Source organism: Taeniopygia guttata, chromosome 20 (assembly GCF_048771995.1).
Source record: "Taeniopygia guttata chromosome 20, bTaeGut7.mat, whole genome shotgun sequence".
Classification (NCBI taxonomy): Eukaryota; Metazoa; Chordata; class Aves; order Passeriformes; family Estrildidae; genus Taeniopygia; species Taeniopygia guttata.
In genome coordinates this window covers 8,650,036-8,676,602 of record NC_133045.1, presented here as the reverse complement: position 1 = coordinate 8,676,602, position 26,567 = coordinate 8,650,036, and the positions used below count along the sequence as shown (strand labels likewise).

Here is a 26,567-nt window from a genome sequence, read left to right as displayed (position 1 = left end):
AAAATCAGCAATGTCAAAGGACTGTTAATTGGACTACAAAAATTTAACTGTCACAGAAACAAGAAATGTTCATGCCAACGAATATTAGCAACATACACCTGAATAGAGATTTTACATGTTGTCTCTAATAGGATGGGGTCTGTTTTACTCTTTGGATGCAGATTGAAGAATGATAACAGACCAGAACAACTCACCACATTGTGAGCTTCATCAAGTATCACCACAGTCCCCTTCAGGTCCAAGTTGTGTGCTTTCCTGCTCTAAAGACAAAATCAGAACAATGAAATGGACAAAAAGGCCACTGAGAAATATGGATTGGATTGGCTGAGAAAGTGAATGATGAGATACTTTTGGGTTTTCATGTATTTTGTAGTTGGGTTGGTTTTTTCCTTGAAGGAAACAGCAAGTCATGGCTGTGGCTGCCCACTACAGAAACCACAGAATCACTTTCTCTGGAAATTAAGATGCTAAAATGTATCATGTAAATGTTTACCGAGGTTACAATATGTAATAAAGGAAAAAAAAAACCAGGTGTGCCATATTTGGATTAGTTTAACTAATTTGAGAAAGTTTAATGATTAATTTGAGTCACTTCGAGTCATTTTTGGCAATAGAGATCTGGGAGAAGTGGGGTGTAAAGCAGAGGATTTTCCTTGCATCTACAATTTTATACATAATGCATCCACTTGCCAGGCATTGCTCTTCACTGTTTATCCTCTAAAAGCCAACATAAGACAAACAGAAGAACAATTGTATTTAAAAGCAAAGTTACATGTTACCTTTGAGTCTAGCAAATAGTTGTAAGGCATAAAAATAATGTCTGCTTGCTGCTTCAGGCTTCGAGAGAGATAATAAGGACAAGCTCTGTTAAAAAAAAAAAAAACAGTACAGACTATATTGCTTGCAGAAATATTAAGAGGACATTCAACATTCATGCACTCTGATACATAAATGGATTAATAAAAGTGAATAGAGAAACAATTTTCATTATTTTCACAAGTCAGGGTGAGGAAGGTCAGAGGGGATCACTCACCTATGCTTGTTTCCATTTTTAACCAAGTCTTCAATATCCATGATTGATTCAATCAGTTCTTTCTCTGTACTCTTTTCTGTAAAAGATGACATTGAAACCACCAGCTTAGATGAAGGCATCACACAAAGGTTTGTAGTCACCCTGATCATCAAACTCATCCACTAACATTTCATTCTTGAAAGACAGTAACAGAGAAAAACACAGATGGATTTTGCCAACTCTTCCAAACCTCTCCACCTGCCTAGCAAATCCATCCCTCTCCAAATCCAGGGCTTTGCTTCCAGGGGAGGTTAAGGTGAGCCACACTCACCTTCCACATTGTTATAGAAATGACAAGCACGAGCCATCACTTTCATTCTGCACATGTAGATCTGTAAAACAAAGCCTATTTCAGCCCAGAGTAGCAGAGCTTGTCAGGCACTGAAAGCAGGGTAAGGAGTGAAATCAGTTCTAACACCAGCAAATGAAGAAATGCTAATCACAGCTCTTCAGCTTTAAAACCACATGTCCTGCTCGCCTTGCAAGTTAGGCTCTTTTTTTTTGCAGCACAGAACACTCACATGCTCAGAGAAAAATGTGTTATATTTTACCATTAATACTTTTCAAAACAATAATCTTTCATATTGTAAAAATAACAGCTAAATCAATAACTTACGCAATGTTTTGAACTTATTATTCTCTTGACAAACACATAAATAGTAGATCAGAAACTACAAACTAATAACTGTCATGTTCTATACAGTGACATCTTTCTCTGGATAGAAAACGTCACCAGAGACTCAGAATTACATTTTGCACTCACAAAACTGGAAACTAAACACTCCTAAAAATACATTTTCAACTACTATCTTTTCCCTGCAGTCTCTTGTTGTTAAACAATGTCAGAGTGAAAAATGACACAGAAATTACACAAAAGCCTCCATGTTCTCCCTGAACATCCTCTCCAGGCTCTGATCTCACCTGCATGTGGTTGCTCTCCTGTCGCTTCACTTCAGGATTGATGCAGAGCTGCTCCCTGGATCCCAGCACACAAATCTTTGGCCTGGATACACAAAATTGACATTAAAAATAAGGCAAGAAAGAACAGAGTTGTACATGCTTAGATTTAATATCTCAAAAGTGAAAGATTCAGGAGAAACAGATGAGCCCAAAGCAAGGGTCAGAGCCAGAACAAGTCAATTAGTCTGTCTGTAATTGCTGTGTGTGTTACTGGACTTTGAGGCACTGCATTTCTGCTGGCAGCAGTGGGTGTTAATGAGCAGCAGCAGCTCACAGCAAGAAGTCACAAGCAGCAATTTACACCATCCACCATAAAATCTGGGTTCTGTTATGACAGCTCAGCCCAGGCAGCTGGGGCCTGCCATCCATTACAAGCTTTTCCAAGCTGGTTGTGATGTTCAGAGCAAGGTTAGGACAGAACTGGTTCACTATAAACATTCACCATGGTTTGAACTTTTCTGGTTATTACAAGGTTGTGTCTTTCCAAGAGCTACATAAACAAATGACTATGCCTGTCCAAAGAGCTCAGCCACACACTGGCATGTGAACAGCTGAAAACTGTGACAGGCACTGGTATAACAAAACCACAAAGTTCTTCATAGATTTACATCAGCCTTGGGAGTGCAACTTGGTAATGGCTTCCCACTGCCTTAAAAAAATGTCCCCAGAAAAATAGAAAGAGCAAAAATTAAAAAAGGTAATTTTATAAGTTAATGTGTCAAGTAAAAAACCAAAACCAGACTAAATTCAGCAAACTCTATGACTGGAGGAGAGAAGCTGTGAAGTATTAAAATAAACCAAACCCATCAACAAAGAAAACCAGGTGCTAAACGTGCACATTAAAGAAACTATATTTCTCTGGATATCATCTTTTATCAAAAGTTCAAACAATAAGTACACCAGAGGCGTTTCACTACCTTTTTCTTTGAATAAAGACACGACCCTAAATCATACTCACCTGTACACTGTGTTCTTTAGCTCATTAATGACCTGTGTAAGCTGGGAATGAGTCCTGGAGGCATATATTATTTTTGGAATGTCAGTGTAATAAGCTGCCAAACAGAAGAGAAAAAAAAGCAGAAAGACATTATAAGCATAGAAAGGAGAACTAGGGATATTCTTAGCCTCCTTACCCAGCTGGTACTATGGTAACAGTTTGCCTTGTAGAGACAGCAGGAAATGCTGTCATCTAACTATTCACATACATAAAATGAGCTAAATGGTTTTTCTAAGAAACTAAAGAACTAAATGAGCTCCAAGAAAAATTCAAACTAGGTAAAACACCTTGAAAATGTATAAAACAGTGAAACTGTGCTTCAGCTGCTCAACAACAGCTCTGTAGCTTGTATAATTGTATATTTACTATAAAAGACAGATAAAAGCACGTGTTGACTACCACCCCTGAGTGCAGAGGTGGTGGTACTCACTTGGGACATCTCCATCTGTGGCAGCAGTGCCCCAGGAGGACACAGGTCTGTCAGGAAAGAGCTCCACGCCGTTCATGCGCTGTGCGATTTTCCGGGCTGAGATGGTGTCCTTGAAGTGCTCCCGCCAGGCCAGGGTGGAACACAGCAGGCACAGGGTCTTCCCTGTGCCTGTGGGGCTCTCCAAAATGCCATTTACCTTCTGTGTTGGACAGAAATAAGAGAGGGATTTAAGGGTTCAGCAGGACAGATCGTGGTGCAGCACTGCATGTCCTCTGCCAAGGAGCAAACACCAGCTGGCAGCCCCACCAAGGAACACCCACACACGAGGTCTAATTGACTCTAGGACCCTCTAATTAATTTAATGAGGTTCAATCAAACACCCAGAACCAGCCAACAGATTTATTTAGCACAGGAATTCAATTCTCCACTCTTAGAGCCATTGGAGTGTGTCACATTTCAGTATAAAATACTGAATGAAATGAAAATATGAGAAGTTATTGAAAAACCAACCCAGAAAGTGGCTCCCAGTTAACAGAGTGCTGGTTTCCTTTAGGATTAAGGTTGTATCCCATGCCAGTTTAGGCACAGAACTTGGTCAGCACTTGGAACACCTCAACCTACAGGATGTTACAATTTTTAAGTGTGTGGCAATACTAAAAATTGGAAAAAAGCAGCAGCTGAGCTCAAGTGTATGAAAGGAATTTCTATCATGAGCTCACAACACTATCAGTTTGAGGAGAGGAGGCACCAAGCAGGTACTGTGATCCACAGCAGAGCCAGGTGGAAAGCCACAGCTCCCACAATAAGCTTGCTTAGTCCCTCAGAACAGGGACCATGAAGATGTGTCCAGGAAAAAAAAAAAGAGCACTACTGTGAAAAAAACATTTTATTATTTTGACATTCATTCATTAAAATTATCCTCTTGCACAGAAAATGGAAAATTATACAAATAGTCCAAATATTAACAAGATAAGACCAAATCCTTCCTATGAGGAAACACTGAGACAATTGGGATTGTTCAGCCTGGAGAACAGAAGGCTCCAAGATGACCTAAATGGGGTCTGCCAGTTTCTGAAGGGGGCTACAAGAAACATGGAAAGGGACTTTTTACAAGGACCTGTAGTAACAGGACAAGGAAGAATGGAGTCCTACTGACAGAGAGTAGGTTTATATTGGAGAATAGGAAGAAATTCTTCACTGTAAGGGTGGAGAGGCCCTGACACAGGCTGTCCAGAGAAGCTGTGGCTTCTCCATCCCTGAAAGTGTCCAAGGCCAGGTTGGAGGGGGTTTGGAGCAGCCTGGGATGGTGGAAGGGGTCCCTGCCCGTGGGAGGGGGTGGAACAAGGTGAGCTTTAATGTCCCTTCCAACCCAAACCATTCATGATTCTGTAATCCGTCAAGAACAGACTGCATGAATACAAGCAGCCTTTCTTCTTTTTCCCAGTTTAGGCAGGAACATCCCATCTATATTTCTACTGACTGCCACCTGCCAGCCATGATTTTCATTACCATAGAGTAAAATAAAAATACAAGTAAAAGGTCAGAGAAGATTTGGAAAGGAAGCATACAAAGCACGTAAAGAAAACTTGAATTATGACAACCTCTTTTTAGAGAAACCATTTAGTACAGTTAGCAATGACACACAGTTGGACACTCGCTCACCTTTTGCAGGCATTCCAGCACCTTGGCCATGTAGGCTTCCTGGCATGGGTAGGGCTGGAAGGGGAAATCCACTGTGATCCCATTCAGAGTGATCCTGGGCATGGCTCCTTCCCTGAGCTGCCTGCAAGGAAGGGCAGACCATGCTGAACCTGCTGTCCTGGTGATATCGTGCCATGATAAGGCTGGAAGAGACCTGGCAGTTCACCTCATTCAACCCCTGCCGTGGGCAGGGACACCTTCCACTATGCCAAGCCCCTGGACACTCGGGATGGGGCAGCCACAGCTTCTCTGGGCGCCCTGTGCCAGAGCTGTCACCCTCCTCAGAGGGAAGAATTTCTTCCCAATACCGCACCTACCGCTGCACTCAGCCGGGCTGCAGCCGCTCCTTTTGTCCTGCCACCCCAGGCCCGTGCGAACCTTCGGTGCGGGCTGCTACAGCGACACGGGGACACAGCGACAGGGACACGGGCACTCGGGACCGCCCGTTCCGGCCCGCGGTCCTGATCCCTGAGCTCCGGGGCTCCCGTGTCCCGGTGTCCCCGTGTGCTCTGTCGCTGTGACCCCGTGTCCTCATATCCCTGTGTCCCCGAGTTCCCGGCGGTCCCAGACCCCTGAGCTCCGGGGTTCTCGGTGTCCCTGTGTCTCCGTGCTCCCCGTGTCCCGGTATCCCCTGTCCCGGTGTCCGTATCCGTGTCCCCCTGTCCCGGTGTCCCCGTGTCCCGGTGTCCCCCTATCCCGGTGTCCCGGTGTCCCCGTGTCCCGGTGTCCCGGTGTCCCCTGTCCCGGTGTCCCCTATCCCCGTGTCCCGGTGTCCCGGTGTCCCCTGTCCCGGTGTCCCCTATCCCCGTGTCCCGGTGTCCCCGATGTCCCCCTGTCCCGGTGTCCCCGTGTCCCCTGTCCCGGTGTCCCCCTGTCCCGGTGTCCCCGTGTCCCCTGTCCCGGTGTCCCGGCGCTCCCTCACCTCCCGCTGCTCCGTTCGGAATCCCCGCGCCGCTGTCACGCGTCCCGCCCGCGCGTTCCGTGCGTCACTTCCTGCGCGCGCTCTCGCGGGAGCGGCGGCGTTGCCCCGGTAACGGCGGCGGCCATGGCGGGCCCGGCCCGGGGAGCCCGGTGGAGCCCGGTGGAGCCCGGTGGAGCCCGGTGGAGCCCGGGCCTCGGTGCCGGGGAGCCAGCGGGGCCCCGGGCGGGAGCGGCGCAGGCCCGGTGGGGTTTGAGCGCTGCCAGGTCTGCAGGAAGCCGGTTCCGCTCCCTGTGGTTCAGCCGGCCGCTTCCGCAGCCGCTTCCCGCGGGGCGGAGGCCGAGCTTCGGCCGTGGAGGGGCGGAATATCGGCTGCCCGCTGGCGAAAAGCCGCGTTTCCGAAGCCTCCCAGCCCTGCGGGGACACCCCGCACCGGGGCTGGCGTGTCTCCCCTTTTGGGCGGCTCAGGAGGGTGCGATGAGCGGTGCCCTTGGGCAGAGCTCGTGTGCCGGGCCCTGCTGCGCTTTGTGCCGGGCCCTGCTCCCCTGGGCACCCAGCGCAGGGCAGAACACGGCGGGGTTCTTTGTGAAACCCGCGGCGTTTGAGGTGGGAGGGTTCTGTGGCTCTGTGCTGAGCTCCTGCGGTAATGAATTCTGACGGGTCTCTTTTGTTAGGGGTGAATGTGCCGCTCCTTTGTTCCCGGCTTTTCTGCTCCCACCCTTCAGCCCCCTGCCAGTGCATCCAGGCACATCCAGGGCTGGCTTTGTCGGCATTCCAGGTGCTGAGGCCGGGTGACTGTGGTGAACTGCTCTGGATTGATGGATTACCCAATTTTGTAAGAATCTGGGTTTAATAAATGCATAGGCATGGCTTACTTGTATCCCCAAATTCTGTAAAACTGTGTTTTATGCAGCTATATGAGAGAGAAGGCAGGAAGAAAATACTTTGTACTCATCTCTGTGGTTTATTGCTGTGTCTCATGCTGTCGCTGCATAAATGTAGAACAGGATGTGGCTTCTTTTATTGTACCTTTAAAATGCTTTACTCCTGGCCAGCTGCACAGCTTGTTTGTGTGTAGAAGGGTTCTGATGTTAAAAGGAGCAAACCTTAAACTATATAAGTTATACATTGTGTGGTTTGTTCTGTTCCCAAACTCGTGGTACCTCCTGTGTCATGGTGTTGGGTCAGGGGAGCTCATGGGTGTTGCTGTTTTGGTGGCCAGCCTTTAAATTCCTTCAGCTGAACTTCCCTGGATCATAAACTGTCTTTAATTGCAGGGAATGAGCTGGAACATTGAGTTATTCCTGTGGAACTTTGTATGCTCCTCACAAAATTTTAACAGCTGGTTTTGCTCATGTTTCTGACTGTGAACTCTTTACTGTGATACCAGTTACACATGATGAAGCTACAGAAGAAATTATTTTGTAAAGATTGTGAAATGAGAGTGTGGGATAACCTTAGGGGAGAAAAAAAATATTTAAAACTCCTCATAAATACATGGCATACTCTGTTATCATTATTTCCTGTAAATACATCTTTCCCACGTGGAAGAACAATATCAGAAGTGTATCAAAGGAGAATATTTTGCCTTGTTTCAGTGCTGCTGGTAGAAGCAGTGTCACCTGCTGAGAGAGGGGAGCTGGAGGTGAGCAGCCCGAGGCAGGAGGTGCCCGTGTCCAGCAGCAAACATGAGTCAGCAGCTGCTGGAGGCTGCTCCTCTGCACCAGTGACCTCACCTGACCAGGGCTGCAGGCTGCCTCTGGCACTGCTGGCCTTCTGAAAACAGAACACAGGAAATGCTTGTAAGCTTACAGAGAAAAATGTATTCTTTGTTGTGGAGGTTTAGTGAAGCTGCAGCATCTTTTGGGATAAAGACATGACAAATAAAGGTGTTGGTCTCACACTGGATTGCCATCTTGGTGTTTGTCTGCCTAGGACAGACCCTGAGTTCTTACAAAGCAGAGTTTTGGAGAGGGAGGAGAGATTTCTAAAGTCTGTCTGAGCAGCACAGAGTTGTGTGCCAGCCCAGCCTGTCCCTGCCAGCCCAGCCAGGAGGAACCAGCCCATCTCCACTTCTCACTCATTCCTGGGTTTTAAGGTCTTGGATACACTATTTTTCATTTTCAAGAAAAAGAAACCAATGTGCAAACTAAAAACCTTGTGAAAGATGGTTCTTTACCTCTGTGGGGAGGGGCTGAACCACACCAGAGACTCCAGCAAGGGGAACATTGATCATGTGCAGAAGTGCAAAGTGAATAATGGCCGTGTTTGTTCAGAGGCTGCCCAGGCAGGATCTCTTTCCAGATGAGATCCAGATGCTGCCAGAGGAGCAGGAATCTTCAAAAATGGGATAAAAGAGCAACGAGGGCCATCTGTGAAACTCCTGTGGTTGGCATGAAGGTTATTTACCTCTTTTCAGATAGAGGAGGATTGACTTGCCAATTGTTGTCTTTCTGAGTTTTTGTTTGCCCCTCAAATTATCTGATTTCTTTTAATCCTGATAGTCCAGAGCCTTTCAGTCCATTTACTGTTGGCAAATAACAACACAGCTTTCCACCTTGACCCTCCAAATCATTTGCTCCCCATTTCTCTCACAGTCTATTCCAGTGGGACACATGGCCATGGCACCTTTAAATCGTTCCACACCCTTTCCTCGATAAAATGCATAAAATGTGTGCTGGATTGATGCCAAAAGATCCAGAATGTTGCAAGAGGTAGTCAGACCCTCTTGGGACTGCTGGGAATATCAAAGCCAGAGTTCATCCTGAGCAGAAGGGGGAAGTCACTCCACCAGTCAGGTGCCTGGGATGGCTGCCTTCCTCTGATCTTGGCAAAGGTGTTTTTGAAACACACACAAGACAACCTGTCAAGTTCTGGAGATTCAATCCAAGGAGAAAATAGAGAGAGCTGGAACCACAAAACAAGGCTTGGACAAAACAGGGAGTAGTTAAAGGTCATTTTAAAAAGTCCCGTTGCAAACACATATGGAAAATGTGTGGATAGTGTTAATTTTATTATGAGTTAGACATTTTCTCTATTTTTTTTTTCCATTAGAGTGTTAGGACACTGATTGGGGAAAAAATAGGAAAATAGAAAAATCTCTAATCTTTCTAACTGAATTTAGTAGGCAGTTTCTATGGCTTCTGCCCCTGAGCAAGCCAGAGCCCTGGCAGGTATTCCAACAACCTGTGGTTCTCTGCAGCAGCTGGAATTGTTTGGGAGTGTCTGCATTGCAGCGTGCCAGGAGATGTGTGGGTTTGGGAGGATTCCTTGCTCCCAAGTGTGTGTGTGTTGCTCTAAAAGCACAGAAGCATTGGCCCCTAGCAATAGCCACAAATGGGAATGATAGAAATTATAGAGAACAGACAGAAAATTATAAGAAAAGAGGTCCTGATGCTTAGAGTGGAGAAGAAACCCAGAGAATTCTCACTAAAATCGAAAGGCTCCATTCTGCTGTTTCTCCTTTACTTTTACAGCAGTTTCCTCCCCAAACTGCAGCTCCTTTAGTGCCTCAGTGCTGGTGCAAAAAAAACAAAAACAAAACAAAAAAAAAAAAAAAACAAACAAAAAACCCCAAAAAAAAACCTGCTGGGATCCCTCCTCCCTTTGCTGTTTGCCTAAAGCTGCTGCAAGGTTTGGGGTTTGGGCTTCACACCTCAGCCCAGCCAAGCCAGACCCCCGACCTGGCCCTGCAGGTAAGGCTGCCTTGGAATGGAGGGTTTAAAAAAATAAAAAAAAAATCTTAATTCTGCTTTCAGCAAGGTAAAAAGCAATTTAGCCCATCTCGAGCAGACAAGAAAGGGAGGAAGAGGAGGAAAAAATCCTCTTTTGCCCGCGCCTGGCTGGGTGTGTCTCCCCCCCCCGCCGTGGGGCTGTGTTCTGGCAGGCAGGCTTGCCTGGGAGGGATCTGCCGTCAAAGCCTCCCAGGAAAGGAGGCCTGATACGCTCATTAATATTCTGAACTAGTGACCCTTCTTTTTCTTTCCAGCCCTCGCCTTTCTCTGGGCGCTCCAGCCTCTCCCCGCCGCGGATGGCTGCAGCCCCCTCCAGCTGAGTCAGTCCTGCCTCCCCGCAGCATTGCAGCACCTCCGCAGCTCCTGCGCTCCCTCCCGCTCCTGCAGCACCGCTCCGCTCCCGCCGCAGCATGGCCAGCACCGTCTCAGGTAGGACAGGCGGCTTCTCGGGGGCTTGACATCAATGCATTTCTAAAATCATCAAATTTTATTATATTTTTTTATCATTATTCTGAAGGTTTGGATTGGTTTTTGATTTTTTTTTTCCCCCCGTGGGTTTCGGGGGAGTTCTGTGCTGAGGAGGCAGCTGGTATGGCAGCATTGTTCCCCTTCCACCCCCATACACACACCCCTCTGATGCAAGATAGCAGGTGGGCTTTTTATTTTAATATGAATACACGTGTAATAAACTTGCCAATTTAAAGTATTGCTGACATTTCATTGTGCTATTAGAAGATGCTGCTACGTGCCAATTAAATATTATTTTTGTAACATCGTAGAGCTTTTTTTTTTTTTTCCAAGAAAAAAATGCATACAGTGCAGCTGGATGCAAGGAAATCAGAAATTACATTTTGTTTTGTGAAGATCATGTGTTGCCTGAATGGGTAAGAGAGAGGAAGACACGGGGAAGAGTCAGAAATGTCCTAAAAATATCCCCCAAAGCCAACTAGAAGAATCTGGGTGGGTTTTTATGTATTCTTTGGGCTTCCCAGCCCCAGATTTCTTGCACAGCTCACATTTCTTGGTTCGAAGGTGCTACAGGGGAGCGGTCCTCTGATGGCGTTGGGTGAAACGAGATGCTGCAAGGGAAGCCCTTCCTCCCTCCTGCAGCAGTGCCGGGAATCACAGCGCGGCTGCCCGGGAGCTGCTCGGGTCTGCCTGCAGGATGGCAGCCCAGGATGCTTCGGTCCAGCTTCCCAAAGACCCGTCTTGCCCCCTTTGACTGGGAAAGAGGGATTCAAGTGGCTGAAACCGGGAGTGTGGGTGAAGGAGAAGCTTGAAATGGTACAATGAACAGTGGGTGGGTTTAGAGGGTCTTTTTCTTTCAGAAAACCGATTTTCTTTCTTGGAATGACTCTGAATTCTGCACCCTACAAAGAGGGGCTTGGGAGGGGGAAGTGAGATCCTGGAGGGCTGAGTAGGAGCGACAGACAAAAAGGAAGAGCAGGCAGTGCTTTGTGGCCCCCAGGCAGGGAACCAGCCCACAGACCAGGCAACACTTCTTGCTTCTTTCACTGCCCTTTGCCGAGGTTTTCTGCCATGCATTTTCTATTCCTTACTCCTTTTAAAAGACCAGTAGATGCAGGGGGAAGAAGCACGGAGAGATGGAGGGGTGTGTATGTGGAGGGAGTATAAGGGCACAGCTGATTCTGAGTGGGCTTTGCACGCAGTTAAAGATATAAAACAGCATTGTAAAAATGTGTTTATGATAGAAAACCTCCAAATATTGCATATATTTCTGCGAGTATCCCTTTTTCGATGAACATCTGCAGCAGTGCACCCTTGGGAGGTGCCACCCATCTCCTGCCTTCCCTACCGAGCAGGATTGGACCTTGTTTGCACAGTGGGGGTGGGAGGGAAGGCTCAGACTTACCAGCCCTCTAAACCAAGGTTGCATCGAACTTGAGATGGACGAGGTGGTGGATGAAACACACGTAGGCAGAACATGCGATTTCCAGTTGGTGCATTCTCACCCTCCCAACCCACTGCGTGCCCACAGCACAACTCGTTCTCCCAGAGATGCAGTTTTACTGTCAAGGAGACTTAAGATCATGAAGAAGCGTCAAATGGGGCTTCCTTGTGACTCAGATCGAGTAGAGAAGCAATTTCAAGAAGTAAGAAGTCAAGGAAAGTCAAGGAAAGCAGTGCTGTGGCAGGAGGGAAGAGAATAGGGCGCTGTGTGCCAAGGGAGGGTCGGGGCTGAGCCTCGCCCAGCTGCCTTTGCAGGAGCAGCTCCCCATCTCCTACAGCTCCTACAGCAGCAGTGGAGAGTAGCTGGAAAGACAGAGGAAAAATAATTATGAATCCTCAATTAAGGAATGAGCCTTGTTTGCTTTCTTCATTATTTCCTTCTTTATTCTCAGCAAAAGCCGATCCGTGCCGAGGGAAGGGCAGCTGCAGTCTGCGGCTGGTGCCCGGGGGCTTTATCCCCCTCGGGAAGATTCTCTTGGTTTGTTTAAACAAACAACCAAATCCTCGGGATGAAAAGACACAGGGCTCGCTCCCCCGAGCCTGGCTGCCCTCTCTCTTGTCTCCCTGTCCCCTCAGGCGTTTTCTGGCGGCCCCGGGGGCTGTTTTGGGCGCTGGAGCCGCGGGATGGCGGCACATGCTCAGTGCCGGCTGAGTGCGGAGCCGGCCCCAGGGCAGAGCCCCCGACCGCTCCCGCAGCATCCCGCAGGGCTCTGTGCCTCTGTGCCTCTGTGCCTCTGTGCCTCTGTGCCTCTGTGCCTCTGTGCCTCTGTGCCTCTGTGCCTTTGTGCTTTTGTGCCTTTGTGCCTTCCGCGGAGCTCCCCGCACGGCTGGGCTGGATAAAGAGACGCGAGGCTGGGAAATGATGCAGAAGGTGACATCCCCGCCGGCTTTCTCCGGCTTCGGCGCGTCTGGAGGGTGGAGCCAAGAGGAAACACCAGGTTGTCATTCCTGGCCTCATGACTGGGCATGGTAAATGCGCCTTGGCAGATGCCAAGGTTTTCCCGTCCTGCACTGAAATGTGAGAGCTGAGGGACTTCATGGAGCTCTGGGTTAGCTCCTGATCCCTTTTCTGGGTGGCGTTGAAGGACACCATGTGGTGTTGCCCTGTCCTGACATTTCTGCTGCCCACGCTGGAGAGTCAGAGTCCTTTCTATCCTTTCTATCAAGCTCTCCATCTCTCTGTGCTCTCAAGAGATAACTATTGTCTTTTGCTTTGGCTGTTGAAGTAGCCTTAAAAGATTATGGTTCTTCTATTGGGAATTCAGTTTTACATGCCAAAAGAGCCTATAATTGTAGGTTTGTTTTTTTTTTCCCACCAGTGCATCCAAACAAGGGATCTAAATAATTAGCAAATGCTTGTTCTTTCTAAAATATAAATAATATATTTTAAAAAGTATAAATAATATCTCGTTCCATGTAGACTCTGGAAAGGTGCTTCCAATATCTCAAAGGAGCCCTTTCTTGGAATCTGTCATTGTTGGTTCAGATCTGGTGAAGGCACTGTTTTATCAGATGAACACATTTTCCTTCTTTTGAGTAAAAGCTGATATTTAGTGGTCTGATGTGGCAACTAGAAGGCTGCAGATAAGCCCATTGTGACAGCTGTGTGGGCAGCAGAGGGTGAACAGGGCCAATGATTTTTCACGACAATCCTTGGAGGGACCTGAAACTCACTCAAACTTCTATACCCCTAAATTAACTGGAAAAACATGCCTGGCTAATCCCTACCAGCTGTCCTACTGACATGGGTTTTACTCCTCCAGATGTGAGTTATGTTTTAGAAATTAAAGTCTCCCCTCCAGAGGGGAGTTAAACCAATGGAGTGTGATTTAGAAAATACAAAAGAGCCAGAGAGCAACCAAAGACCATGTGCATGTGCTGTGGTACTTTAGCATCTCCCAAATGGTAAAGAGCCGCTCAGCATATTACAAATAATCCTTTTATTCTTTCAAGGTACCTTTACATGATTATTGCTCTACTAGAGAATCTTATCCCCTCTGAATTTGTTTATGCAAATAGTAAATAGTACCACTATATAATGGGGAAATACAGTAATCCTCAGTTAATGGGAAGGAAACCAAGATCCAAAGAGACCAAATGACTGTCTGTGGTCACAGAGCACATCTGTCCCTGACACATCAGGCACTGGGCTCTGTCTTTGACTGTCTCATGAACTGCTGCCTCATCAGCTCCCCAGCTCTTTCACAGCTCTTTGTCTCATCCAAACCTGACCATCCAAACCCATGTTTGCCTCAAATCCTCAAACACTCTGGGTTAGCTGCTTCCATTTTGTTCCTTCCTCTGCTTCATAAAGCAACCCAGGCCGTGCTTCTCTCCTTCCAACAGTAACCCCCCAGCCAGGGCTCTGCTCCACAGCTTGGGCACTTCTCTGTTGCTGAGTCCATACAAGAGGAGATTTCCCTGGTTATTTTCCTGGGAGCAGCCCACATGTTCCAGTGCTACAGCTCGAGTGATTTGCTGATGCACAGCCCGGGTTGTTGTGACATTCATGAGCTGCCAATAAAACCTGGGGGGAAGGAGGTGGGTGATTGGAAACCATTCCTGGGCAATAGTTTAGCAGATGTCTGACAGAAGGCAGAGCAAACCTCACATCTGCCTGTTCTCATGGATGATTCCACATCATGATGAGCCCATGGTAATTTCTGGGCCTAGATCTTGTGGTGTCCCTATATCATCAGTGTGAGCTACAGCTACCGAGCTGGCAAAAAAACCTCCAAACCCCTCAAAAAACACAAACAAAAAACCCACTGGTGTTTTCTGGTTCTGTAAGATCTGCTGCTGACTTGTTTGTGGAAGCTGGGGAGCAAGAAGGTGGAAGTGCATTAGACTGAAGGGCCAATCTTTTTATTATAGGATTCATGGCAGGGGAGAATATCTGAAGCCTGCTGTACTCTCAAGGCTTGTTGAGGACTCTGGTTGCTTTTGTTGTTTGTGTGGCATTGCAGTCTGTGCTGGAGGTCTCAGTTCCCTGTCTCTCTGTCTTCTGTGCCTTCTGTTTAAGCTTTGATTGCATTTATAATTGGCCTGTTCTTATTTTTGCATGAGATAATATTCATTGTGGAAGCAATTCTTACTTCTCCAAAGTTATCTTCACAAACCAAATTATTTCCTTGTAATAACCTTCCTCTGACCCTGCTATCAGACAGAGCACATCCAGTCTCATCCATTTAAATTTCCCATAAATTAACCTTGCTCTGCCTCTAGTTCACTGTTACTGATGCCATGTCAGTGTTGTGCCGAGATGGCCTCGCTCTGTTTTGGTGGATGCCATTAAACACCACCCCAAAACCTGGCAGCAGTTTAGCTTTATGTATTTAGGAAACAGAGAACAAAACTTTTGAATGAATAATGGGTTTCCAGCCTCACCATCCAGGCACATCACGAGCAGGAAAATGAATCCCATTGCTCCTGCACCACACCATTCCCAGCTGTTCCTCCATCTCCGGCACCACCAGCACTTGGGGAGCAGCTGGATAATGTCTCCGGGGGTTGACTTGGAGATAAACACTTTACATGGATCGATGGTGTGCGCAGCAGTGGGGGTATGGAAATGCAGGATGTTCCCTGCAGCACTGGAGGGAGCACAGAAAAGGAGTCACCAGAGAGAGCTGGGAGCACCTTGAGCCTCCTGGTGCCTTGGTGAAGGCTCAGGTCAGCTCCTGATGAAAAAATTTAATAAAGATTGATTGGCTTATGGGGTGTGGGGTGGAACACAACCAAACCAGAATCAGCCTGTGCTGATTGCAGGGCAGAAATGTTCAGAAGGGTTGAGGAACTGACTGCACCTTTATGGATTGTAGCTTAATCACTGCTCAAATTCCTCTAAAGCCAACAAAATATAAGCACACTCCACTTTAGAGGATGAGACACTGATACATTTTCTCTAACTTCTACAGTTTATTCACTTCTTGGTTTACACCACTCATTTATTTGCAATGTTTCACCCCAATTCTGATATGACAGCAGTGAAATGTCATGACACAGGGAGGAAGGCCATACCAGAGTGAATGAATTTGCTGCTGAGACAAAAAAATGGGAAGGAATTTTTCTGCTGATCCTTCCATTGCAGTGTTTGCCTTAAAAGAGAACTAAAATGTCAGTAAGCCACACCTGAGTGAGCAGCCTGTCCTAATCCTCTGCCCACCAGCGAGGCAGAGTTCTTGCTGCACCTCTGAGACTGAAGCAATTCTTTGGTATCAAGTCCCTGAGGACCTGAGTCAGATGAATTTATACAGAAATGAAATATTTGCACAGTGCAGGCTGAAATTATTTTTTTCTATGTTAATAGAAGTAAAAATGCTAATAGATGCTCAAGTAAAAAGTTTAGCATTCCCTGTCTAATTGTTCTTAAAATATATTCATTTGTGCACTAGACCCATCCTTTCTGGGCAGGATTGCCTTGGCCATGTCATATTCTGGCCAGCCACATGTCTTTTCCTGGTTCAAGGGTTTTGTCCACTGGCATAAACATGTCCTCAAAACCTTAAATCTATTGCAAATGGGAGTGCAGATACTTCTGAAGCAAATTCTAGTGCTGAGATTGGCAATCTTTTACCCCTGGGTTTTAAGCAGCTGTGATTGAGCCCAAGTCTTGCTTCAGGAAATCTCAGGTTTGATCTTCGCAGGTTCCTAAATAGCATCCCAGAGGTTAGGGATCTTTATTTTAGTTACTGAATATGAGGATGTACCTCTCACAGGATGTCTTTTTTTGTCTTAACCTGATAAAACAATTCTTTGTCACAGAACATGTCATGAGTGCAAGGCCATCACTGCGATGCTCCTGTGTCCCACGGGTGTAACTGCTGGCTCTGGAGCACACGTGTGGGGCTTTCAGGGATCCATGTTGTTCTCAGGGCATGGATCAGGGGCTCCTCAGGACACTAATGACATTGAGGGGTTGGACTGTGTTCGGAGATAGGAACAGAGCTGGGGAAGGGTCTGGAGCACCAGGGGTATCTGAGGGAGCTGGGGGGGCTCAGCCTGGAGAAAAGGAGGCTCAGGGGGAACCTTCTCACCCTCACAACCCCCTGACAGGAGGGCACAGCCAGCTGGGGCTCAGTCTCTTGTCCCAGTTAACAAGTGACAGGACAAGAGGACATGGCTCAAGTTGAGCCAGGAGAGGTTTAGACTGGACATCAGGAAAATGTTTTCACCGAAACGGCTGTCAAGCCCTGGCACAGGCTGCCCAGGGACCAGGTGGAGTCACCATCCCTGGATAGATTTAAAAGCCATGTAGATGGGCACCTGGGGACATGGTTTCGTGGTGGGCTCGACTGTTCTGGGGGGACACTTGGACCTGGTGATCTTGGAGATCTTTTCCAATCCCAACAAACCTGTGGCGATGCTGTGCTCCTATGATTCTATAATTTCTTCAGGAGTCAGTCCTTCTCCCCTCCATGCCCCCGCGGAGGTGCTGAAGGGACAGCTCCGGCCGGGTCCGGCGGTGGCGGTGCTGAAGGGACAGCTCCGGCCGGGAGCGCAGCGCCGGCGGCTCCGGGGGGCTCGGTCCTTCCCTCTGCCCCTTCCCGCTGCTCGGGACCATCCCCCGGCAGCTCCCGGGGGGCTTGGTCCTTCCCTCTGCCCCTTCCCGCTGCTCGGGACCATCCCCCGGCAGCTCCCGGGGGGCTCGGTCCTTCCCGCTCCCCTCCCGCTGCTCGGGACCATCCCCCGGCGGTCCCCGGGGCCGCGGCAGCTCCAGCCCCGCTGCCGGCCCCGTGTCCCGGTAATTCCAGCTGGCGGCTGGCGCCGGGGCGGGGGAAGGACACAGAGCGCTTCCAGCTCAGCACAGCCCTGCCGCAGCCCGGGGGCTGCTGTCCTCCTGCTCCTCCTCACTTTAATGGACAGAGAGAGACGGTCAGTTTGCTCTGCGGAAGGGAAAGCAGGACGGGAGATCCAGGTGGAATGGAGGCAGCTGTGAAATCACCACGGCAAACCTCCTGAAAGGCAGGGAATGCAGCACACAGTGCCAGTGCTGAAGCCCGAGTCATGGAATACAAAGCACCAAGCTCTGTAACAAGTGCTGTCAGACAATTAAATTGGATTAAATGAGGGGGTCGGGGGTGTGGCACATCTGCTTCATGCCTTGGTTTCACCCAGGACCAGACATAATGGTGGAGCAACGACCTGGTTGACTGGTTTGTTTGTATTAAATGAGAATGTCTAAATGATAACAAATGATAATGTCTCTCATCTATTCCCAGGGATCCTCCTCAGGGCTCTTGGCAGCACATTAGGAGATGCATTAGCTGCCTGCTCCATGCCATGACTTTGGGCCTCTCAGAGGCTCTCCAGAGGGGTTTTTTTTCATTAAGAACAAAATCAAAGATGTCTGGCTGCCACTGCTGGTGTAAACTATTCCTATTTCGTTTGCATTTAACTGCAGAACTGGGCAGGAGGTTTAAATCAGAATGGGGAGCAAGTTTAAAAAGTGTTCAGTCAAGATCTGAGCTTCAGGGATGGTGCTTTAGCAAAAGAACAGTGCTAATTATGGTGAAGTTCTGTACCTAGGAGGAAAAATCAGAGAAAGCATGAAACTGGCATAGGTTTTCCCACTCAGCTGTGGGAAGGCAGTGGAGAATACCTGAAGGATGTTCCTAAGGGCACGTGATACACACAATGTTCCTTTTTTCAGAATTGTTCTGTGTCTAATGCCTCTTCAGATCACAATGTTCTGGGGATTTCCCTGTCCTGGCCCAGGGGAGGGTCTTGTCCTGAAGGTGGCATTGGAAGCTGAACTGCAGAGTCACCTCTGGCTGGAGCATGAATTGAGCTCAGAACAGAGGGGACAAACCAATGGCAAAAGCACCAAGATATGTGGGAAATCCAGAGGCAGAGCAAGGCAGGACAGCAGAATGCCTGTGGCAGGGGCAGGAGGAGAGGCAGGTTTGTCAGGACATGCAGCCATGAAGACACTGTCCCCACAGGAGCCTGGGTGTCACCCAGGGAGTCAGCCCAGGACAGAGGACTCATGAGGCAGCAGCAGCACTCACAGCTGAGCTCCAGCTGCAGACCTGCCACATAGGAGTGATGCTGTGAGGGTTTCACTGATGTGCTAAAGAACATGACAGCCTGACAGAGCACCTCACCAGCTTCAACTCCTATTCTGAGGTTCTTTGTCAGCAGTGTGCAAGCAGTTCACTGTCTTAACTGTGCTGAACTCCAAAAATACAGGTGAAGATTGCAGCAATCTGCTTCTGGGGCAATCAGTGTTGGGGCAGCACTTGTGATCACCGAGGATGCTGTGGTGCATCCTCCAGTCACAGGAGTGATGAGCAAACTGGAGGGCTCACAGCAGAGAGCTGCAAAGGATTGAGTGTTTCCTGTCCTTTAGAGAAGGATGGTTATTGTGGTCACAGGCTGTGCCAGCCTCTGCCTGTGTGGGCTGAGGTGGTGGCAGAATCCACTCACATCCTCCCTGATCTGCTGCTGCAGGGCAGGAGGTTCCTTGTGAAGTTGGGGTCCAGCTCTTCCCCTGGTAGCAGAGCTCCTGAACAGTTTCATCACTCAAATGCCCCTTTGATCTCCTCTTGCCTCTTCACCCTCACCTCAGAAATGCTGAATTGTGAAATATTCCCAACTTGCCAGGGATTGAGCAATTTTTCCAGGTGTCAGTGGGCATCATTTATCTCAGAGACTGGAAATTCCACTTCTAGAGAAAGGGTGGGGCAACTGTCCCACGTTGTTTAACTAAACAGGCTGCAGCATCCCAGCTCCTTTGGAGGGAAAACTCTGCACAGAAACTTATAACCCTGGATGTGTTAAATCCCTGCTGTGTGTGTTCCCATAACATTTGCCACACTGGCAGCTAATTTAGGCTGCTCTAGATCAGACACTCCTTGGGGACCTTTTGGCAAGCTATGGCAACATGGAAACGTCTCCACAGAGTCTGGTAGCTGCAAGTGGGATTTCTGGGAGCATGGAAAAGCCTCCATAGAGTCTGATAACTGCAGATGGGATGCTTGCTTAATTTCTCCATGAAAAAGAGATGCTGTTGCCATTAGAATCTCTCTCATTGCTATTTCATATTTTTCAGCCTACAAGGAGAAAATGAAGGAGCTGTCTCTGCTCTCCCTCATCTGCTCCTGTTTCCACACCCAACCCCATCCCAACACCATCTACCAGTATGGAGGTAGGTAACCTGCTCCCAGAGGAGCTCCAGCAGTGTTTGGATTGTTCTCCCATGGGCAATGTGGGAGCTTGCCAGAGTCAGAATCTCTCTGCTTCATGCAAGAGTGACATACAAGGTATTAGCAGCAATGTGACCTTTCTGTAATTATGCCATGACTTTAAATTAATTGCATTTGCATGGAAGGGATGAAGGTGATCACTAATCAAGAAATTCTGGAGATAAAACAAAATCACTCAGATCAGGACATGGGAAGACCTTAATTCCTGTGTGAGGAGCTTGATGACCTCAGGTCACTTTCCTGAATGGCACAGGCTCACAGAGTCACTGTTTTTTTTCCCCCACAAAGATATGGAGGTGAAGCAGCTGGATAAGAGGGCATCAGGCCAGAGCTTCGAAGTGATCCTGAAGTCCCCTTCAGATTTATCTCCTGAGAGCCCAATCCTTTCCTCCCCTCCCAAGAAGAAGGACCTGTCCCTGGAGGAGCTGCAGAGGAGGCTGGAGGCTGCAGAAGAGAGGAGGAAGGTAAGGAGGTGTCCTGTAGAAACAGTGACTTTTCTGCTGCTAATTGCACCAAACCCTAAAACTCAGCGGGAATAATCTAAAACAGCTGGGAAATGTTCTGACACTTGTTATTCCACTGTAAATTGTCAGGTGAGACATAGGAATCATGGAGTGACATTCTGCAGTGTAATTGAAGCAGGGAATTCAAGTCCATTATCATCATCAGGTGATCACTGAGGCACTTGGGGACATGGGTTAGTGGTGGGCTGGCCAGTGCTAGGGGACCTGTTGGACTCAATGATCTCAGAGAGTTTTTCCAACCTAGACAATTCTATGACAGCAGCAAAAAGGCACCAAAAGTATCTTCCAAGCAAGAAGATTGTGTTATGGGGTGGAGGGGAGTGGCAGAGTGGTTTGAGCAGAGGAGGGAGTCAGGAAGGCTCTCTGGGGCGATGAAGGCTGGAAGAGCCTGTGCAGTGGCCTCACCCCACCCCTCGCAGACCCAGGAGGCGCAGGTGCTGAAGCAGCTGGCGGAGAAGCGGGAACACGAGCGGGAGGTGCTGCACAAGGCGCTGGAGGAGAACAACAACTTCAGCCGCCTGGCCGAGGAGAAGCTCAACTACAAGATGGAGCTGAGCAGGGAGATCCGTGAGGCACATCTCGCTGCCTTGAGGGAGCGGCTCCGCGAGAAGGCGAGTGGGACCCCCGGGACAGGGCTGGGGGTGCTGGTCCTTATGGAAAAATGGGATCTGGTCCCAGTGTGATGGGTGCAAGGGACAGGGTGTTCCCTTGGTGGTGGTGGCTGAGGAGGAGCTCTGCTCCAGAGCAGTGTGAGGAAGGGGGTTATGTCCTTCAAGGTGAGTAGAGAACATAGCCTGAGTAATCCTGATAAGTGCAAGTCCAAAGACACAGCGTTAGGCCCACCATGGGCTGTGTGGCTGAAGGGTTTTGCAGGAGAGAGGAGCCAGTTCGCTGGAGGTTCCATCACCTCCAAGCTCCCACAGATGATCCTTCACTCCTTGCAAGTGTAAACCCCTGCCCTTGGAATGTTTTGGATGAGAAACTGGTCTCTTTTTTTATGTCTGATTCAAATCATGTGTGCAGGAGGAAAATATTGATCAGAAGAGCAGGGTGTGTTAGCCTGGTGTCATTTCTCCCGTCTTTGCAGGAACTGCACGCAGCCGAAGTCCGCAGGAACAAGGAACAGCGGGAGGAGATCTCTGGATAAAGGGCTTTTCTACACATCTAGCACCTGATTCCTGTTAACAAACCAACCAGTTGACCAACCAACACATTTTATTTTGTTTGTCTAGATGCAGCATTCGGTTCTCCATCCCCCCTCCCCGGTGTTTGTCCCACAGCTACACGCTTCTCTCTGCATCCCTAATTGTCAGTGCTTGTGGGGATTCACAGATCATAGGGACCTCTAAGCAGAATAGCAACTAGTTCACATCAAATAGAGAATCAATCAGTCGATCAGTCAATCAAACAGCTTCTTTGGAGGGTTTTGTCCTTTTTTTAAAAAAAAATATTTCTTAAACTGATGTAAAAAAAAAAAAACCACAACAAACCAAACGAAGATATTAATAAATTCAACCACCAGTGTCACAGAGATACGGATTTCTTATCCAGGGCTTTTCCTCCTCTTGGTGTTTGCTCTGAGCCAAATATCAGTTTCAGAAAAATGGGAATAAGTGATAATTTCTGTGTGGGAAGTAAAATAGGGAGCAGTCCCCTGTTTGCCCATGGTAGGAGAGAGGAAGCAGAGGGATGGATGGCTCAGGGGTTGCAGTGTGCAGAACCCCCATCTTTTGGCTGCCTTCAGAGCCGGCCCAGGTAGGCAGTGACCACAGTCCTCATCTTTGGGTGATTTTTGAGAACCTGCGCGGAAGCAGCAGAGGGGCTCCACCCAAAGCTTGGTGCCAGGTGCCACATCACGGCAAGTCCCTGTCACAGTGGGCACTGCCTGATGCCCTGGGTGGCCACTGAGCTATCCTCTTCCCAGCTGAGCAGGGACTGAGAGGTCTTGGCTGCTCTGCCTGGGAGAGCTGTGGGTGATGATTGCATTTCCAGCTCCGTGGGAGTCCTGGGAGAGACCCTCAGTCCTCTGTGGGCTCCCCAGTGCTCCCACAAGACAGGATTCCACCCTGCTAGGAAAGCAAATCCAACAGAGATGGTGCATGGTTGTGAAATTGCCTTTTAGTGAACAGAAGAATCCTTCCCTCTTTCCAGTGATGGATGTGGTTCTTTGGGGCATCACAGGGAAGATTGCTGGAGACCAAATCCTGGTGCTCTCTTCTGATCTCCACTGAATTCCCAGCTGGATGTGGGAGGGATCCCTCCATGACCATGGCTTGATGTCAGGGGACTCTGCTCCTAAAAGGAAGGGCTACCTTACTCCCAAAGCCCTCCTCCTGGTCTGGGGGGACAATAGGGCTGTTAGAAAGCTCCTGTGCTGTCAGTGACAAAAGAAAATTAGATTTAGGGTGAAGAAGGAAACTGAGGGTTGAATTTCTTAACAGTAGCTAATGATCAGTTTATAGTAGCAGCTGTCTTAGATAAGCATTTGTGTAGAGCGCGGCATTGCCGCCAGCATCACCTCATCCATATAGTGACGAGAAATTTTAAAAAGTTTAAAAAAAATTAAAAAGTAATTTAAATGAAATGTTTGTGTGTAAGAAATGGTTGAAACTGTCAAATGTCTGTGTCCCACGTTGGTGGGATCTGAGAAGGTATCTGCGGGATATTAACCCTGTCCTACTCTCTGTGGTGCTGAGTGTTTGCTTGGTGTGTAATTCTGACCTGGAGCTTGTTGTAAATACTGTTTTTAGTACTATGATTATTATGATTATTATTATCAGAAATGTTGTACTCATGAACAAGAGTTGAAAACAAGAGAAATGGCCATTTTCACTCTCTCCTGGGGGCTCAGAAGGAGTCGGAGGCTGGGCTAGGTGAAGACAGGGTGCCAGTGGGATACTGGACCAAAGAGCAGCTGGAAAATGATGGAATTGGGAGCTGGAGGCAGCCGAGTCCTGCAGGCAGGGCAGTGAGAGCGGGGACGGCTGTTCCTCATGCTGGGAGGAGAAGGAAGGGCTGAGAGGAAGAATAGAGGTGATGCTTCAATTCCAGTACATCTAATTTAGTGTTAATTTAGTGTTGATCTAAACCTCTCTGTGTGGAGGTTCCAGGTGGTTCCCTGCAACCCGGTGGAAGCTGGAGGATCTGTCAGGTTTAGCATGTGCTGGAAGAGAGCTGTAACAGGTTGTGCTGGTCAGAGCCGTCCTCCCAAACAGCTCCTGAGTCTCCAGGCTCAATTCCTGCCTGGATTTTCCCTCTCCGTCCCTTGTGCTGTCCCATGTCCCTCTCTTCCCCCTCCCTAGAGCCCAGATGGGTCTCAAGTGGAGACTTATTCTTGCAATAGCTTTTCCTGGCAGAAATTCCCATGGCAAGTGCAGAAATGGCCTGGCAGATGGTGCTCATGCAGGTGTGAGCACTGGGAGACTAATTTTTCCTCCCCTCCATCAGGTTGGTGCAGTGAGGGATGGTGGAGATGGCTGGAAAATGTGTTACTGCAGGAGCAGCTCCTGCACCAGAGGAGCAGGGATGTGCAGGGAGAGCTGTGCATGGGTAATGTCAGGGAGCTGCTGCTGAGACACGCCGTGCCAAGGAAACAGCCTCACCTGTGGGGCCAGAGGCTTTACGTGTCCCGGAGCCGTGTTTGCCTGGTGCAGATGGATGGAGTAGGGATGTTCAGGAGCTTGTCCAGGGTCACTGGGCACTATCAGGGAAATGTGTGACTGCTTTGGCTGCTGTTGGCTGGATGAGGAGTGTCCACTGCTGCTCCAAACCCATTGTGGCCAGGAGCTCATGCAGCACCGTGCCCAACCTGCAGCACGTGGCAGGGGCCAGGATCACGGTTATTCCACGCCTTTCCATATCCCTTCATGCTATTGGCTATGTGCAGCTGCATACTTCATGACTCAAATGAGACTAATTAAGTATCCTCATTAACATCCTTACTGCCCCAGCCTATGTCATTCCTAGAGCATTCCCATGTGCCGTGGATGTGGACACAGCATGCAACCCCTCCAGTTCTCGGGGTCACCTTCCTTATTGTGGGGTTTGAGGTCTCCAATGAGGACATGGGAATGTGCCTTGTAGGGGGAGCATCCTTAGGGCACCCACAGCATCCCTGCCTGGACCTCAAGTGTGGCAGCAGTGTGAGGGAGGAAAGTCAGGAGGGTGACATCATTATGTGCATGTATAGGCCTTCCAAGAGCCCTCCTGGAGAAGAGCCTTTGATTCAGACAAGAATGAGGAGCTGAAGCTAAATGAGCTCCCACCTGGTACCAACAGCTGGGTGATGGGTGAAGCTGTAGGAAAGGCACAACCAGCTGTAGTCCAAACTACAGCTCTGTGCCCATGTTATTCCACACAGCAGAGCTCAGCTCTGCCTGTAAACAGGCACTTCCAAGGATGCTGGCTCCTTCAACTACTTCTGGACTGAGCCTATTCCTTGTCTTATTATTTTGGAGTCATTAAAAAATCTTGCTCTAACCCAGTTGTGGGGTTCCCTTTGAGTTGACCTTCCAGGGCCAGTGGGAGTTGAGGAGTTGCATGCATCCTACCTCGGGGGTAGGTCAGTATTGCTGCTCTCTTTCAAATGTAAACTTCAGCTTGCTTGCTTTAGCTTAGCCCAGTGTGACTGTGGCCCTGGCTCTGCAATCTTGTCTCACAGGGTTTGTTATTTCCCTCCCATGGCATTCCTGTCCTCCTCGCGGTGGCTGTGCACCCGGCTGTGCACACACGCACAGAAACGCATCTGTGGAAACAATATATGCACATTCACTCTGATACCACTTGAAATGAGTCAGGGAATGGCTGTTTACGGTGCTAGAGATTTCTTACTCTCCATGCTAGGGATGAGATGACATAGTAAGACCAATAAACTCCACCTTTGTAGCCAGTTGTCTAAGTAAAGCAGCAAAGGGGCACTGGCCCATGCCTATGTGTGGGTGCACTGTGGTCCCCGGGGTGCAGGGGCACAGGGGACAGCTGGGCATCCCTGCCCTGGCATCCCCCGTGCCTCAGTTTCCCACACCCTTTGACAAGGGGACATAGATGCTCCCTCCCCACGGGGACCACGGGAGAGCCGATGCCTCCACGTCTCTGAAGTGCTCTGAAATGGAAAGTACCAAAGTATGGAGTTGGGATACGCAGCTGTGCACCCCGGGAGGAACACCCCGGCCCGTGGCTGCAGGAGAGGGTTGGAAGATGACTGTGTGGGCACAGGGCTGAGCTGTCACCCCCGGGCTCAGCACCCCAGCTGTCCTCCGGGCAGGATGTGCTCCTCCTGCCACAGCCAGGGTCACATCCCTTGTGCTGGGTGGGGAGCTGGTGCAGTGTCATGGAAAGACTTTCCATCCCTAACAGAGCCTTGTCCGGTTCCCTTTGGTCTGCCACATGCATTTCATTATCAACTTGAGGTTGTTGTTGTGCAAAAGAAGTGATCATGAAAAAAAAATAAAGGAAAAAAAAAGAAATAAAGTTGGTATGAAACCGTACATGTCCGTCTCTCTCCGGGTTGTTTTAGTTGCAAGGCTTCTCTTTGTATTGTGAGAATACCAATAAACAGCATTAAACAGGAAATTTACCTAAAGATTTAACAAAATAGACCCTAATCCTCTGAATGCTCAGTGACTGCTTTTTCACACAGAATAAAAGAGGCAGAAATTGACAGTTTATCATCATTCTCAGAGGGACAACATAATAAATGCCTTAATGAGGATCCTTCTGCCACCCCCTGTGGCTGGGAGTGAGGGTGTGCAAAGTCTTTACACAGGAAGATCAAAAAAGATACAGAGCAGTTGCAAATACAAGTGCAGTTCTGGAAATCACATGAGCTTCTTTATTAAAAAATCCAATGCTTCCTTCATGAGCTTTTCCTGAGAAAGGATCCAGCCTGAGCTGGACAGAGTGGGAGGGAGCAGGGCTGTAGTCCTCAGGGAGATGGGCCCCACCTCACGAGCCCCTGCATGGCCAATGCTCCCAATCCCATCCCTGGAGCCAGGTACACAAAAATGTCCAAAAACTGCAACTGAAAATAGGGAAGCTCATAATCCACAAGGAC

The 26,567-nt window shown here is 48.6% G+C and overlaps 2 protein-coding genes across 11 annotated transcripts in view; one reads left to right on the top strand and one right to left on the bottom strand.

Moving 5' to 3' along the window:
- RTEL1 (regulator of telomere elongation helicase 1) overlaps positions 1-6,243 on the bottom strand; it is a 45,045-nt gene extending 38,802 nt beyond the window's left edge. For 6 of the 7 annotated variants that reach the window (XM_030288837.4, XM_030288832.4, XM_030288831.4 and 3 more), the window contains exons 1-9: positions 6,083-6,219; positions 5,122-5,242; positions 3,460-3,658; positions 2,991-3,084; positions 1,994-2,075; positions 1,344-1,404; positions 1,034-1,109; positions 780-864; positions 195-260 (exon numbers count right to left, since the gene is read on the bottom strand). In XM_030288837.4, the coding sequence (XP_030144697.3) occupies positions 195-260; positions 780-864; positions 1,034-1,109; positions 1,344-1,404; positions 1,994-2,075; positions 2,991-3,084; positions 3,460-3,658; positions 5,122-5,223 (765 nt within the window). In that variant the 5' untranslated portion in view covers positions 5,224-5,242; positions 6,083-6,219. Of the gene's footprint in view, positions 1-194; positions 261-779; positions 865-1,033; positions 1,110-1,343; positions 1,405-1,993; positions 2,076-2,990; positions 3,085-3,459; positions 3,659-5,121; positions 5,243-6,082 lie in introns of all 7 variants that reach the window. The other variant, XM_072917201.1, reaches the window with a different exon arrangement.
- Positions 6,206-26,001, top strand: STMN3 (stathmin 3). 4 transcript variants are annotated; one of them, XM_030288328.4, is made up of 7 exons: positions 6,206-6,345; positions 6,754-6,914; positions 10,068-10,242; positions 19,838-19,933; positions 20,280-20,455; positions 20,935-21,126; positions 21,603-26,001. In XM_030288328.4, the coding sequence occupies exons 3-7, from the start codon at positions 10,224-10,226 to the stop codon at positions 21,660-21,662; spliced, it is 543 nt and encodes a 180-aa protein (XP_030144188.1). In that variant the 5' UTR covers positions 6,206-6,345; positions 6,754-6,914; positions 10,068-10,223; the 3' UTR covers positions 21,663-26,001.
- Positions 26,002-26,567: the final 566 nt, after the last annotated feature.

Bases quoted from the DNA above. Each gene is read 5' to 3' on its own strand.
- STMN3 (XM_041720148.2), top strand. The intron at 19,934-20,279 runs GTAGGTAACCTG...TCCCCCACAAAG, and splicing joins CACCATCTACCAGTATGGAG to ATATGGAGGTGAAGCAGCTG. The intron at 20,456-20,934 runs GTAAGGAGGTGT...CACCCCTCGCAG, and splicing joins CTGCAGAAGAGAGGAGGAAG to ACCCAGGAGGCGCAGGTGCT.